This window comes from Thunnus maccoyii, chromosome 4 (genome assembly GCF_910596095.1).
Source record: "Thunnus maccoyii chromosome 4, fThuMac1.1, whole genome shotgun sequence".
NCBI classification, from domain to species: domain Eukaryota; kingdom Metazoa; phylum Chordata; class Actinopteri; order Scombriformes; family Scombridae; genus Thunnus; species Thunnus maccoyii.
The window spans coordinates 27,584,683-27,597,828 of NC_056536.1; the positions used below are offsets into that span (position 1 = coordinate 27,584,683).

Genomic DNA, 13,146 nt, shown 5'->3' on the forward strand with positions numbered 1-13,146 from the left:
ATAAAGACTGTTTTGATTTGACACATCATCTGCAATATTATTGCAATTAGTTTGTTTTTCACAGATTTACATAAAGATGAGAATAACCTACTGCCTTTAACTGATTAAATACTCATCATATAGTAGTTTTGTGGAGAACAGATATGTGATGGATGTGTCCAGTGGTGGAAAGTAACAAAGTACATTTACTCAAGTACTGTACTTAAGTACAGTTTTGAGGTACTTGAACTTTACTTGAGTATTTCCATTTGATGCTACTTTATACTTCCACTCCACTACATTTCAGAGAGAAATGTTGTACTTTTTGTTCCACTACATTAATCTGACAGCTTTAGTTACTTTTCAGATGAAGATTTGACACAATAGATAATACAACAAGCTTTTAAAATACAACACATTGTTAAAAATGAAACCAGTGGTCTCCAACCTTTTCAGATTTTGACGTCTTACAAAAAGCAGTGTGTAGTCAGGGTCACATTTCACATGTCTATGAGTTGTTAACAGCTCCACCAAATAGTATTTTTTTTCCTCTAAACTTCTGACACGGTTTCATTTCAATAAAGATTCAAATGATCCAATATTTCACCAAAAATCAAAGATGAGAGAAAAAGTCCAAGAACTGAAAACAGATTTGTGTATCAGAACTTTGTTTTTTCTTCTTTCCTCTCCCATTAATCATCTCACAACCCCTCAGATTTATCTGGTGACCCTTTGGAGGGGCCCGAACCCTAAATTGGGAACCACTGGACTAAACTAACTGTATATAAAGTGGTTCAAACTAGCTCCACCTCCAGCAGCTACAACAGTAATATGTAACAGTAACATGCTGCTTACGCACTGATGCTTCAGTATTAATAATCAAATGATGTCATATATATATAATAATATATCAGTCAGAGGGACCAAATCACTAGGCTACTTTTACTGCAATACTTTAACTGCATTTTGCTGCTGATACTGATGTACTTTTACTAAAGTAGGATTTGTCATGCAGGACTTTTACTTGTAATGGAGTATTTTTACATTGTTGTGTTGGTACTTTTACTTAAGTAAAGGTTCTGAATACGTCTTCCACCGCTGCACATTTCATATCATGTGCAATATTATTGCAATTATTTGTTTTTCACGGATTCCCATAAAGATGAGAACAGTTTACTGCCTTGAACTGATTAAACACCGCATTATGTGGTAGTTTTGTGGTGAACAGATATCTGTGACGGGTGTGTCCGAAAGTTCCCTTTGCAAACAGGGTGGGAATACGATGGTGCTTTTAGGTTTCCCCCATAAACTTCGTAAACATTAAGTTGAACACATTTAAGCGTTTACATTTTGTTTAATCCTAAAAACAAACGGTTCCACAGTTGCGTAAAGAAGACAGTAAACTTATGTGAGAAATGTCTGACACCAATCATCAAACAAAGAGAGAAACAGCAACCTAACAGTAACTTTTATGTAGTCGACAGAGGATCAAATTAGCCGTTTCCTAAAAGTTATCCTACAACTTTTCACCTAAAGATACAGAATTAAGGTTAACAATAGCTGCCGTCCTAAAATGACCAGCAGATTCCTATTTGTAGGCTATTTGTCGATTTGATTGGTTGCCTCCGATGGCTCAGGTGTTAAAACGTGCTATTTTCCGATGGGACTGAAGGCAGCATCAGTGGTGTGGTCCAGCGGGTTGCGGTTGGCTCAGGTCAGCACAGCGGCACGTCGTCACTCTACTGTCACGCACATCATTCACGCTGACACCAAACTTTTTTGATTAAAAAAAAATAAAAAAGTCTTGCTCGTCTAGACAGAAAATAAGCCCTTTAATGTTTGAAAATGTCCGGAGACTCCTGGGCGCTCGCTGTCGACGTTCAAGAAGCAACAACTCCATCCATACAGGTGAGTTTTAGAGGTGACAAACGGCTCAAAAAGTAACTTCAAACACAACTAATCCGTCCCGTTAGCTAGCAGGCTGCTAGCTACATCTGCTGCTACCACCTAGCCGCGTTGCCGTCTGCCTCGGTAATGTTTCTACGCAGTTTGTTGCATCAGTCAGATTTAACCGCTAATAATGTATAAAACTGTATTTTTTCTGTTTAGTTTGACCTCTCAAAGAAACTGGAGCGAGTCCGTGGTCCGCGTAACGTGAAAGGAGACATAAATGGTAAACTAAATCAACCGTTTTTTCTCTTTTATTAACACTTCAGCTGAGGAATAAAACCGCTGACTAACGTGTGGTGGTGTTTGATCCTCTCTGGTGTGTGTGTGTTTTTTTTTTTCTTCCTCCCACCTGTGCAGGAAACATTTTGCCGGAGAAGGCTGAAAATGGAAGCTGCAGAAAAGATGTGGACAAAGTGGATCTGGCCGAGCAGTCCCTGCTGAATAAACTGATCCGCCGGTCTCTGGTGAGGAACAGAAACCAGGTGGAGGTCCTGCAGCGGGACCCCACCTCTCCTCTGTACTCCGTGAAGACCTTTGAGGAGCTGAGACTGTGAGTCTGCAAGGAAAACCGTTATGAGAGTGACTGGGCTCTCAAAGAAATGAGCACATGCATGGTCATTTATGTTTTTTTTCCCTTCCTCAAACACTTGTTTTCTTGTTATTTTGACTTGATGATCAACAGGAAACCCGAGCTGCTGAAGGGTGTGTACGACATGGGTTTCAATAGACCATCCAAGATCCAGGAGAATGCTTTGCCCATGATGCTGGCACAGCCGTGAGTTCTTTCTTTACTCTTCTGGAGTGGTGCAGGAAGACTTAATTGATTAATCAATTAGTGGACCAACTTAAAATTAACTGACAACAATTAGCCAGCTGGAAATCAATGTGGTAAGGACAAAGTAATTAATTATCTTTAGAAAACAACATTTAAAGATAGAGCCAGTTTCACTTGATGGCCAACAGGTTGAAACTGTGGAAAACTTCAAACCTACAGGTACAGTTTTTGATTTCCAGGTGAGTATATTTCCAAGAAATGCTCACAGTGACTTCATCTTTTCAGGAGACTGAGCAGCCTCAGTGTTGGTCAGCAAATTTTAGAACTAGTTTACAAAACTTTTGGGGTTGATAGAGTTTTTAACTTCCCGCCTGACAAGATCACTTAAATTGTAGGTCTTAGAATAAACTTTCCAGGATTGTAGAGCTGCAATGATTAGTCATTTGGCTGAACATTAATAGGCAACTGTTTTGATAATCGAATAATCATCTTTGTAAGTTTTTAAGCAAAAATGCCAAACAAACTGATATTTCATAATATATATGACATCATTAGATTATCAGTATAGAATCATCAGTGTTAGAGCAGCATGTTGCTGTTGTAGCTGCTGGAGGTGGAGCTAGTTTCAACTACTTTATACACAGTTAGCTAGTTTAGTCCAGTGGTTCTCAACCTAGGGGTTTGGCCCCTCCAAAGGGTCACCAGGTAAATCTGAGGGGTCTTGAGATGATTAATGGGAGAGGAAAGAAGAAAAAACAAAGGTCTGATATTATATATGACATCAGTTTTTGGACTTTTTCTCTAAATTTTGATTTTTGTTAAAATACTGGATCATTTGTACATTTATTGAAATGAAGCCATGTGAGAAGTTTAGACGGAGAAATCACTGTTGACTGTTGTTGACTTCCAGGTGAGTATATTTTCACAGCGACTTCATCTTCTCAGGAGACTCAGCAGCCTCAGTGTTAGTCAGCAAATTTTAGAACTAGTTCACAAAACCTTTTGGGTTGACATTGTTAACTTTTCATCTTCCCACCTGGCATGATCACTTGTTTGTAGTAATTGTAGGTCTTAGAATAAACATTCCAGGAGTGTAGCGCTGCAAAGATTAGTTGATAAATTGATTAGTCATTCGACAGAGAATGAATCAGCAACTATTGTGATAATTGAATAATCATTTTAGTCATTTTTAAGCAAAAATGCCAAATGTTTGTTGGTTACAGCTTCACAAATGTGACGATCTGATGCTTTTTTGTTTTGTTTTTTTTCTTGGCTTTTGGACTGTTAGTCCCACAACACAAGATAATTGAAGACATCACCTTCCACTCTGGAAAACTATAACCTTCATTTTTCACAATTTTTCTCTAATTTCTGACACTTTGTAGGCAAAATGGTTTAATTGATTAATTGAGAAAATAATTGTCAGATTAATTGATAATAAACGTTAGTTGCAGCCCTACAGGTTTGAACTAACCGCCAGCAGAATAGTTGGCAAACCCCAAAAGTCCTCGATTCAACTCATTGCGGAAAAGACGAGAAAAAAGTATCCTAGTAGATGGCTCTCATCCTCTGTTCAGTCAGTTTGAGCCTTTGTGTTCTGGGAGGCGCTATAGAGTGCTTCTGGCAACTAAAAATGTGTTTAACAAGTCCTTCATCCCAAGTGCCATCAGTATTCTGAACTCTGCAAAGTGACTGAGATGAGAGACGACACATGAACTGTTTTTTAATGTGTAATGTGGCTCATAGATGTAAGAATCATCTATGATTTGATGACAAAGACCAAAAACAATTTTCCACCCAATAAAGATCTATTCCAACTGTTAAGTCATTAATTAAGGAAACGTACCAAATATTTGCTGGTTCAAGTTTCTCAGATGGGAGGATTTGCTGCTCTTCCCCCTTTTTTATATAATGAAAAAATAAAATATTTGGTTTAGGACTGGTCTCTTGGACAAACAAAAGCAACTTAATGTCATCATCTTGGACTCTGGGAAATTTTGATGGATGTTTTAACAATTTTCTATAATAGACCAAACAATTGATCAATTATTAATTTTTTAAAAAATCCATAGATTAATCTAATAAAAGTAATCTATTGTTGGGTTAAAGCACTCTTGACCCAGTAACCTCTTTTTGCTTATTGAAGGATTATTCTGTTTAGGGCGCAAACAGCTATTATCACTCATCATTGAGCGATCTGTTTTTGTTTTTTCATTTAACCTTTAATGTTTATTATATTAAATGTCAGAAAATAGTGAAGTGTCCATCATAATTTCTCAGGCTCTAAGGTCTTCAACTTGCTAGTTTGATTGAACCAACAGTCTAAAACTCAAAGATATTTAATTTACAACAATATAAAAATGAAAGGCAGGAAATTCTCACAACTGAGAACCTGAAGCCAGAATGTTTGTGTTATAATTATCTTATCTAATTCATTTAAATGCAGTTCAGTGCAGAATTTGGCTTAATGACAAAACTTTGTTCTTTTATTTTTCTTTGTTGTTATTTTTATGCCATATTCTAATGACTAAGACTTAAAAACATTGTGCATTTTAAAAACATATCACACATCATATCAGTGTTTTTACTGTATCAGTGTTAGTCTGGACAGCTGATTGTAAGCTAGGTTTGAAACTATAACATACTATAAAAATAATGGAAAATAAGTAAATGTGGAAAGAAAATTGGCATGAAGTAAATGTTATGTAACAATTGTCCTTTTAAATTTAATGCCAGAAACTCTCTAACAACACTAGTTATTAAAATCCTTTTTAAGTAAATTCTTCGACATTCTGGGAAATACACTCACTCACTTTCTAGTGGAGAGTCAGATGAGAGGATACCACTCTCATATCTGTCTTTTGAATATGAGGCTGCAACCAGGAGATGCTCAGCTTAGCATAAAGACTGGAAACAAGGAGAAGCTGCTAACCTGATTCTCTCAAAAGGTAGTAAAATCTGCTCACTAGTACCTCTGAAACTCACAAATGAAAGCATTATATCTCATTTTAATCTGTACAAAAACCTAAGTATAAAAACAGTAACTGTTTTTATCCCTCTTCTCTAAAATCTAATTTAACATTAATCTGTTTTGAGTAATTCAGTTTGTTTTTCATGTTTTCTTTGGTTCCAGACCTCAGAATCTGATCGCCCAGTCACAGTCTGGCACAGGTAAAACTGCTGCATTTTCTCTGGCCATGCTCAGCCATGTAAACACAGCCAACAAATGGACTCAGGTAAGCATAACATGTAATCTGCACCGCCAGCCGGGGTTCACAAATCTGTAGTCTGAAATGTACTCACCCATAAAAACTGTTTGGTTCTTCCAGTGTCTTTGCATCTCGCCAACATACGAGCTCGCTCTGCAGATTGGTCAAGTAATCGAGCAAATGGGGAAATTTTATCCTGATGTGAAACTGGCGTATGCCATTCGGGGCAACAAAGGTAAGAACATTACCGTAATCGTAATGACGCCTGATGGGATCGGTAGCAAAATGGTATTTCAAGTCATTTGGTCGCCGCTGTTGGCTGTATCACTCCATAAATTTCTGCTTTATGTTCAGTGGAGCGAGGCATCAAGTTGCAGGAGCAGATTATCATAGGAACACCAGGCACCGTCCTCGACTGGTGCACCAAGTACAAGCTCATTGACCCCAAGAAGATTACAATGTTTGTGCTGGATGAGGCTGATGTGATGATTGCTACGCAGGGTCATCGGGACCAGAGCATTCGTATCCATAGGTGGGCTCCTTTCAGATAAACCTACAAGCATCTACTGATGATGATGATGATAATAATAGAGGATGCATTTTCTTTGTCATGTCATTCAACAAGCTTCTCCTGTCCTCATTCTCTTCATCTGGTGCAGACTGCTGAATAAAGACTGTCAGATGCTCCTTTTCTCTGCAACCTTTGAGGAGTCTGTGTGGAAGTTTGCTGAGCAGGTGGTTCCCGACCCCAATATCATCAGGCTGAAGCGTGAAGAGGAGACACTGGACACCATCAAGCAGTTCTATGTGGTCTGCAAGGAGAAGGAGGACAAGTTCACAGCACTCTGTAATCTATACGGGAGCCTTACCATCGCACAGGCCATGATCTTCTGCCATGTGAGTCAGTTACTGTAGCTATGCACAGCACACATGTCATTACAATGGTTGTTATTGTACTGTTGGACTCACCTGGTATTTCAACTATTAAATGAATTGCCTTGAAATTTGTTACAGACATTTGTTTTCCCCAGAAGATGAATCTTAATGACTGGTTAAGCAGATCAAACCATTGTTGGTTTGGCTCTGCATGAACATGTTAACAATAAGAAAAATATAGAAAATCACCAGTCATATACTTAAAATGCATCCATTTCCCCAGCAGGGCTGCTATTAAATTCACAGGAAATGGAAAGCTTGGAGAAAGAGCACCTACTTGGGATTTCACTGCAGGTTTTCATAGAGCGCCATTGTCCCTTTCCTATCACCAGCTTTAAAAAGGCTGCAGCTCAGGAGAGAGAGAAATGATGTCATTCGCCCTCAGCAGAGGTGTCTTGACTAAATACCACCATCATTCACTGACATGACTAAATCTCAGAGGAATGCTAGAGATACAATCAACTGTGCTGTAGTTGTGTAGTGTTAATATATTTGGCCTAAGCACCCACGTCAGCAGCCAAGGGATGACGATGGCAGTCGGTCAACCATTTTGGTCCCGACTGAAATATCTCAACGTGTATTGGATGGATTGTTTTAATTTTTGCACAGGCATCCACAATCCTCAGAGGATGAAGCTGACTAGAGTTGCAACAGTTAGTGGATTAGTAAATCGAAAGAATATTCACAATTATTTGATAATTGTTTGTCAGTTTTCAAGCAAAAATGCCAAAGATTTGATGGTTCCAGGTTTTTAATGTGAGAATTTGCTGCCTTTCTTTGTCTTACATTATAGCAAGAAGAATATTTTTGGGTTGTGCACTGTTTTTTGACAAAACATGTTTAATGATGTCACTTTTCGCTCTAGGATATTGTTATTGGCATTTTTCAGGGTTTTCTGATGTTTTTATCCAGATCTAGATCTAGTGGGGTATCTCAACATCTTCCAGATGGATTGAAATAACATTTTGCTACAGACATACAAGGTCCCCAAATGCTAAATCCTACTGACTTTGGAGACTTAGTATGAGCTGTTCTGTTAGCTAATGTTTTTAAATGTTTTTTTTCTCTGCAGACTCGCAAGATGGCTTCTTGGCTGACTGCACACCTGACCAAAGAGGGCCACCAGGTGGCGTTGTTGAGCGGGGAAATGACAGTGGAGCAGAGAGCTGCTGTCATCGAACGCTTCAGGCAAGGCAAGGAGAAGGTGCTCGTGACCACAAATGTGTGCTCCAGAGGTAAGAGAGATTTTAAAACCTTCACTTAATGTTTAGAGGTGAGTATTTATATCTCAACTCCCATTCATGGTTATGTTGATCACAGGTATTGACGTGGAGCAGGTGTCACTGGTGGTCAACTTCGACCTCCCCGTGGACATGGATGGGAACGCTGACAACGAGACTTACCTTCACCGGATCGGCCGCACCGGACGCTTCGGCAGAAGAGGATTTGCTGTCAATATGGTTGACAGCAAACACAGCATGGATATCATCAACCAAATTGAGATGCATTTCAGTATGTTCCTGTTTCTTCCAGTTTGATCATGTAATACATCAAATATTAGGATCCAAACATGATTTTTCTTCTTTCTCTCTCTCTTTCTCCAACAGACAGGAGAATCACTAAACTTGACACTGACAATCTTGAAGAAATGGAAAGCCTGATGACCTGAACGCTTTGTTTACATGCACTACCGAATACTGAAGCAGTTAGACGTGTTACCTCAAATGTGACTTGAGTTCTTTCAAGGGTTTATTGTTTGCATTATATTGTTTACAAAAGAGAGATGCATGCTAATGTTGACTATGCAGACTTCTTTCATAGCAGTAACTTTTTCACTTAAGATTTGATTTGTCCGACTTTTTGATTTATTTTTTTTGATCACTGAAGTCACCTTAAGCCTTAAGATGTGTCTCCCAGAGACAAAAAACTAACCACTAGCTGTTAAAACAGCATTTTGGAAGGGTGGTGCTAATACTAGAGTTTATGGTTTGCTGTGTCGTGTTTTTGATTATCTGAAGTGAATTACTAGTGTGTCTCATCTATAGATGTTTGCACGGCTTGATCAAGGTTGATTTCACATAAAATATCCATGAGTGACTTGAAGCATTTGAAGGTTTGAAAAATGCCTGTTTGAGCTTAGTGGTAGTTGACTTATTACTTTACTTATCATTTCATTTGATGCTTTATCAGACTGTGAATCCAGAGCTGTTGCTCAGTTTTTTTTGTGTGGACAAAAAAATAAATATAACTATCAAATGTGAAACCTGTTCAGACAGTTTATTGCTGCTGAAATGCTGTTTTTTGCAGGACAGCTTTAGCTTGTCAATGGACAGGTTTTTGAACTTAACAGTGTGATTGTTTGTTTTAATAAACCTTCCAGAGTGAGCAGGTGTTTCGTGTCTCGTGTTTATGTTGAAAGACGTTTGATTAGTTTTGAAGTGTTATTTCCAGTCTTCATCACACGCGGAGCTCTTATCCATCCAGAAATAATTTTGTGACTCAATTCAGTAGGGTACGATGTAACAGTTGAGTGCTTGCTATTTTCCTGTTTGATGTGCATTAGTCAGCTTCCTTTTCTCCTCTCTTTTGTGCCGCTTGTTGCTTCTGTCTCGACGTATGACTCAACAGATGCCAAGCTAAAAAAGCACAGGATAAAGGCTAACTTTCGATGCACTCATGTTTTTACACACTTGAGAAGCAGGGCAGTAGTTCTAGTATAAAAATAGTCTGATGGATTCACCAGCTATTGACAACCTTGTAATGAGCAGCTGTGCCTCTGCACCCTAATGAAAGACTTTTATTTGGCATTTAAGAACATTAACTTTGAAGAAATGACGTGGAAAATGGCAAATAAACAGTTTGTGGCTGCATTTGTCAGCAGGCCTGGTGAAAATACAATAATCTGATTACACTTTGCTATTGAGTGCCAGCACCAACGCCAGTTTCACATACATAAACCAGACTTTTATGTCTAAATCAATATCTGACACCATATCCAAGTGCTTACTTTGCTATTTTGATTAAAATCTTGTGTAGTCTTACTGAAATAGAACATACATGTCATATTAAATGTCCTTATGCAGCTGTGGTTATATACAGACATACAGGTTACATTTTAATGCAGTTGTCTGGAGTATTATAGGGCTGCAACTAATAATTAATCGATTAGTTGTTTGGTCCATAGAATGTCAGAAAAAATGGTGAAAAATGTTGATCACCGTTTCCCAGAGTCCAAGCTGACGTACTCAAATATCGTCTTTTGTCCCAAACAACAGTCCACACCCCAAAAATATTCATTTTACTATCATAGAAGACCAAATAAACCAGGAAATAATCGCATTTGAGAAGCTGGAATCAGAGAAAAAGACTTTTTTTCTTAAAAAATGACTCAAAACAACTGATCGACTATCAAAACAGCTGCTGATTAATTTGATAGTTGGCAACCAATCGATTAATCGACTAATCATTGCAGCTCTAGAGTATTATGTGCAATAGTGCAGCAAAACAAGTTACCAAAATTAATTATTGGACCTATTTGTACTGAATTAGCTTTAGTCAATAAAAGTAACCAGAAGAGACAACCTTGTGTATACATAAATACCACCAGGCAGCCTAATTTCAACTGGAAAACAAGACTTTAAAGTTTTTTAGGCTCTCTCATGCTCCACCTCACTGTCAGTCTGAGAGATGCACAGCACTGATCTGTTCAAGATGCCACACTGGGCCAAAGTCATATCCATGTCTGTGAAGGTCCTGCGTGGCACGTCCATGGTCTCAATGGAAACCTCTCCATACCTGGTTCCATACCTGGCCTCTGCACTGGCTCTCACCATCCGTAGAGCGTCTGTGGGGTCAAAGTGCTGCTGAAACCTCCTCCCGCATGGTGCTCTGATAGCTAACAGCAAGTTGCCAGTGGTACCTGCAGAGGAGCTGTCTTCTTCTCTGGTCATTTTTGATTCTGGATCATGAGGCTGAGGCCCATCAGCCCTCTTGTCCACCTCAGGGCTGCTGGTCTGGGTCACAGCCATGGATGAGGGGAGATCTGGCTCCTCATGCCTCTGCTGCAGGAGAGCATCATCAGACAGGTGGAGCTTTGACATCTGCTTGTCCAGGTTTCTCCCAGGACTCACCTCTGACCGCCTCCTCTCGATGGATGGAAGCACCTTGTATTTGTTTAAGGACTGCGGGGGGGCGGCAGGTGCTTGTTGCAGCATCTGCAGGACTTGATCCTGGCTCAGCTGGCTGGCCTGCCACATTATTGGCTGGGACTGGGAGCGGAGGTTCCTGTCCGGCCTGCTGTATCCAGACTCAGGCGGCCTCTGGATGCTGTCTGTGTCACTTGCATATAGAGAGTTGTTTACAGCGGGTCTGCTTCGCCCTTTGGAGGACTTTGGCCTTGTTAAATGCATTAATGAGCAGCTGTTGAGCCTCTTTCTTGCGATTAAGAGTTGAAGACAGTCAAGATTCACAGTTGTTTCTCGGCTTCAATCCTTCATGAAAGGAGCACAGAAAGTTACTACACAACACTAAGACAGTGTTAGAAGCTTGTCATACAACATGGAAGTCTAAATACACACTACTGTCGCTAAATGAAAGGTTAAGACGTTAAAATGCCGTGTCTGCGCATTACTTTTGTGTCGCTTTCCATCCAGTTTCACGGCGTCAGCAGGAAGTGCCGCTCGTCAGCGTCAGCGCGGTTACCATGACAGCCTGGTTGCCTTGACGACGGCCTGTAGTTGAAGGCAGGGAGCCTCCTGCTGTTAGATGTACGCAACTGTATATGACACAGGATACTTTATTTCTAATCTCAAGTGAAATTTGTCAAGTATGCAAAAATAAAAAACAGAAATAAAAAAAGAGTGATTGAGTTGAGTTGATTGAGGGCATCTGGAGTTCTTAAAAGTTTTTATTTTTCCATGTGTTTGCTCTGTTCAGCTGATCAAGTGTAAGAATAAGAAATTAATTGAAAGCTGATTAATATCACCTCTACGTTACCGTGAGAGCAAATCATTTCTAGCAATGCTGGAGATTAATTGAATCTGCAGTTGCATAGATGTAGAGATTAATATGTGGATTTCAATCTTCATTGTCAGTTTATTTGGTCTTAATTAAAGGTTGGCTCTCACAGATTAAGCCAATTAAAAATGCAGGGTTTCAGACTTCAAGTTCAGTTTAAATTTGCTTAAATGTGGTCTGTAAATAAATGAGTTGAATCAGTTTTCTTTAGATTGGACTCATTCCCCAGCTAAATTTAGATTTCATCACTGATAAATAAGATAATTCAGCAATTGTAAATAAGCTCTACAATGATTGTGCTGCAGTAAATCTTGTTGATCTACAACTTTTTGTACAGTAGATGTGTGTACTTTTGATGATTTATTAAAAAAAATAGATTCTTAAAAAAAAGGCCTGCAGCTAGATGTAACTCTGATTTTAGGGTTGTGAGGTCCCGGCAATGCCAAACCCTCTTTAACAGCTCAAAAAACATACCTAACATTGATTAATTACCTCGATGCTTCAGGGCTTTTCCTAACTTTAATGAGAACTGTTTGTAAACCTGATTTTGAACTGGTATCCACCATAGAAAATGACACATTAGTTCTGTTTGTGGTCTCAGAAACCTGCTGAAAAACATGGTTATATACAGTTATAGCCAGTGGTGGACTGTGACTAAGCACATTTACCCAAGTACTGTACCTAAGTTTCAAGGCACTTTTATTTTACTTGAGTATTTCCATTTCATGCTACTTTATACTTCCACTCCACTACATTTTACAGGTAAACATTGTGCTTCTTACTCCACTACATTTATTTCACAGCTATAGTCACTTTTAAAGGGTCTTTTTTTGTTGATCAGTGTCAAACAATCCAATAAATCCTCTCTGATTTGATGTTTTAAAACAAAACAAATTCCATGAGTGGTGAATACAGTAGTCTATATACAGTATACTTACTTACTTTCAATACTTTAAGGACATTTTGCAACTAATATTTTTATAAATTTGCTTAAGTAGTATTGCAGTATTGCAGTATTTTATGCTGCTGTATTGCTACAAATGAAGTCTGTTTCTGTTATTGGGGTTTTGTAACAGTTTATTCATTGTGAATAAGTAACAACTATGTAGGATTAAATACAGTACATTTCTTTGTCTGTGAAAGGCTTTTAGAGAACAAAAGGAACATATATTTGTTCATGCATGTTCCATATAGCATATATAACATGACATATTGTACAGTGTAAGAAAATGATCCATGGTTATTTTAATATTTTGCCACCCTCATAAAAAATGCGAGTTG

The 13,146-nt window shown here is 38.7% G+C and overlaps 2 protein-coding genes across 2 annotated transcripts; one reads left to right on the plus strand and one right to left on the minus strand.

The window, feature by feature from the left end:
- Positions 1-1,649: 1,649 nt before the first annotated feature.
- LOC121895845 (ATP-dependent RNA helicase DDX19B-like) lies at positions 1,650-9,235 on the plus strand. Its single transcript, XM_042409334.1, has 11 exons — positions 1,650-1,887; positions 2,089-2,152; positions 2,287-2,479; positions 2,612-2,704; positions 5,838-5,940; positions 6,034-6,148; positions 6,268-6,445; positions 6,573-6,810; positions 7,922-8,084; positions 8,170-8,361; positions 8,457-9,235. The coding sequence occupies exons 1-11, from the start codon at positions 1,825-1,827 to the stop codon at positions 8,516-8,518; spliced, it is 1,464 nt and encodes a 487-aa protein (XP_042265268.1). The 5' UTR covers positions 1,650-1,824; the 3' UTR covers positions 8,519-9,235.
- Positions 9,236-10,465: 1,230 nt separating this feature from the next.
- ubxn10 (UBX domain protein 10) lies at positions 10,466-11,641 on the minus strand. Its single transcript, XM_042409335.1, has 2 exons — positions 11,480-11,641; positions 10,466-11,339 (listed from the first exon to the last, which is right to left on the minus strand). Exon 2 carries the CDS (start codon positions 11,256-11,258, stop codon positions 10,497-10,499), a length of 762 nt encoding a protein of 253 aa, XP_042265269.1. The 5' UTR covers positions 11,259-11,339; positions 11,480-11,641; the 3' UTR covers positions 10,466-10,496.
- Positions 11,642-13,146: the final 1,505 nt, after the last annotated feature.

What these genes read in the sequence shown, in the direction of transcription:
- ubxn10 (XM_042409335.1), bottom strand. Translation starts at nt 11,258, where the DNA reads ATGCATTTAACAAGGCCAAAGTCCTCCAAAGGGCGAAGCAGACCCGCT.
- LOC121895845 (XM_042409334.1), top strand. Translation starts at nt 1,825, where the DNA reads ATGTCCGGAGACTCCTGGGCGCTCGCTGTCGACGTTCAAGAAGCAACA. An exon ending in CGTGAAAGGAGACATAAATG is followed by an intron (nt 2,153 to 2,286) that starts GTAAACTAAATC and finishes CCACCTGTGCAG; the next exon opens with GAAACATTTTGCCGGAGAAG. An exon ending in AGGCCATGATCTTCTGCCAT is followed by an intron (nt 6,811 to 7,921) that starts GTGAGTCAGTTA and finishes TTTTCTCTGCAG; the next exon opens with ACTCGCAAGATGGCTTCTTG.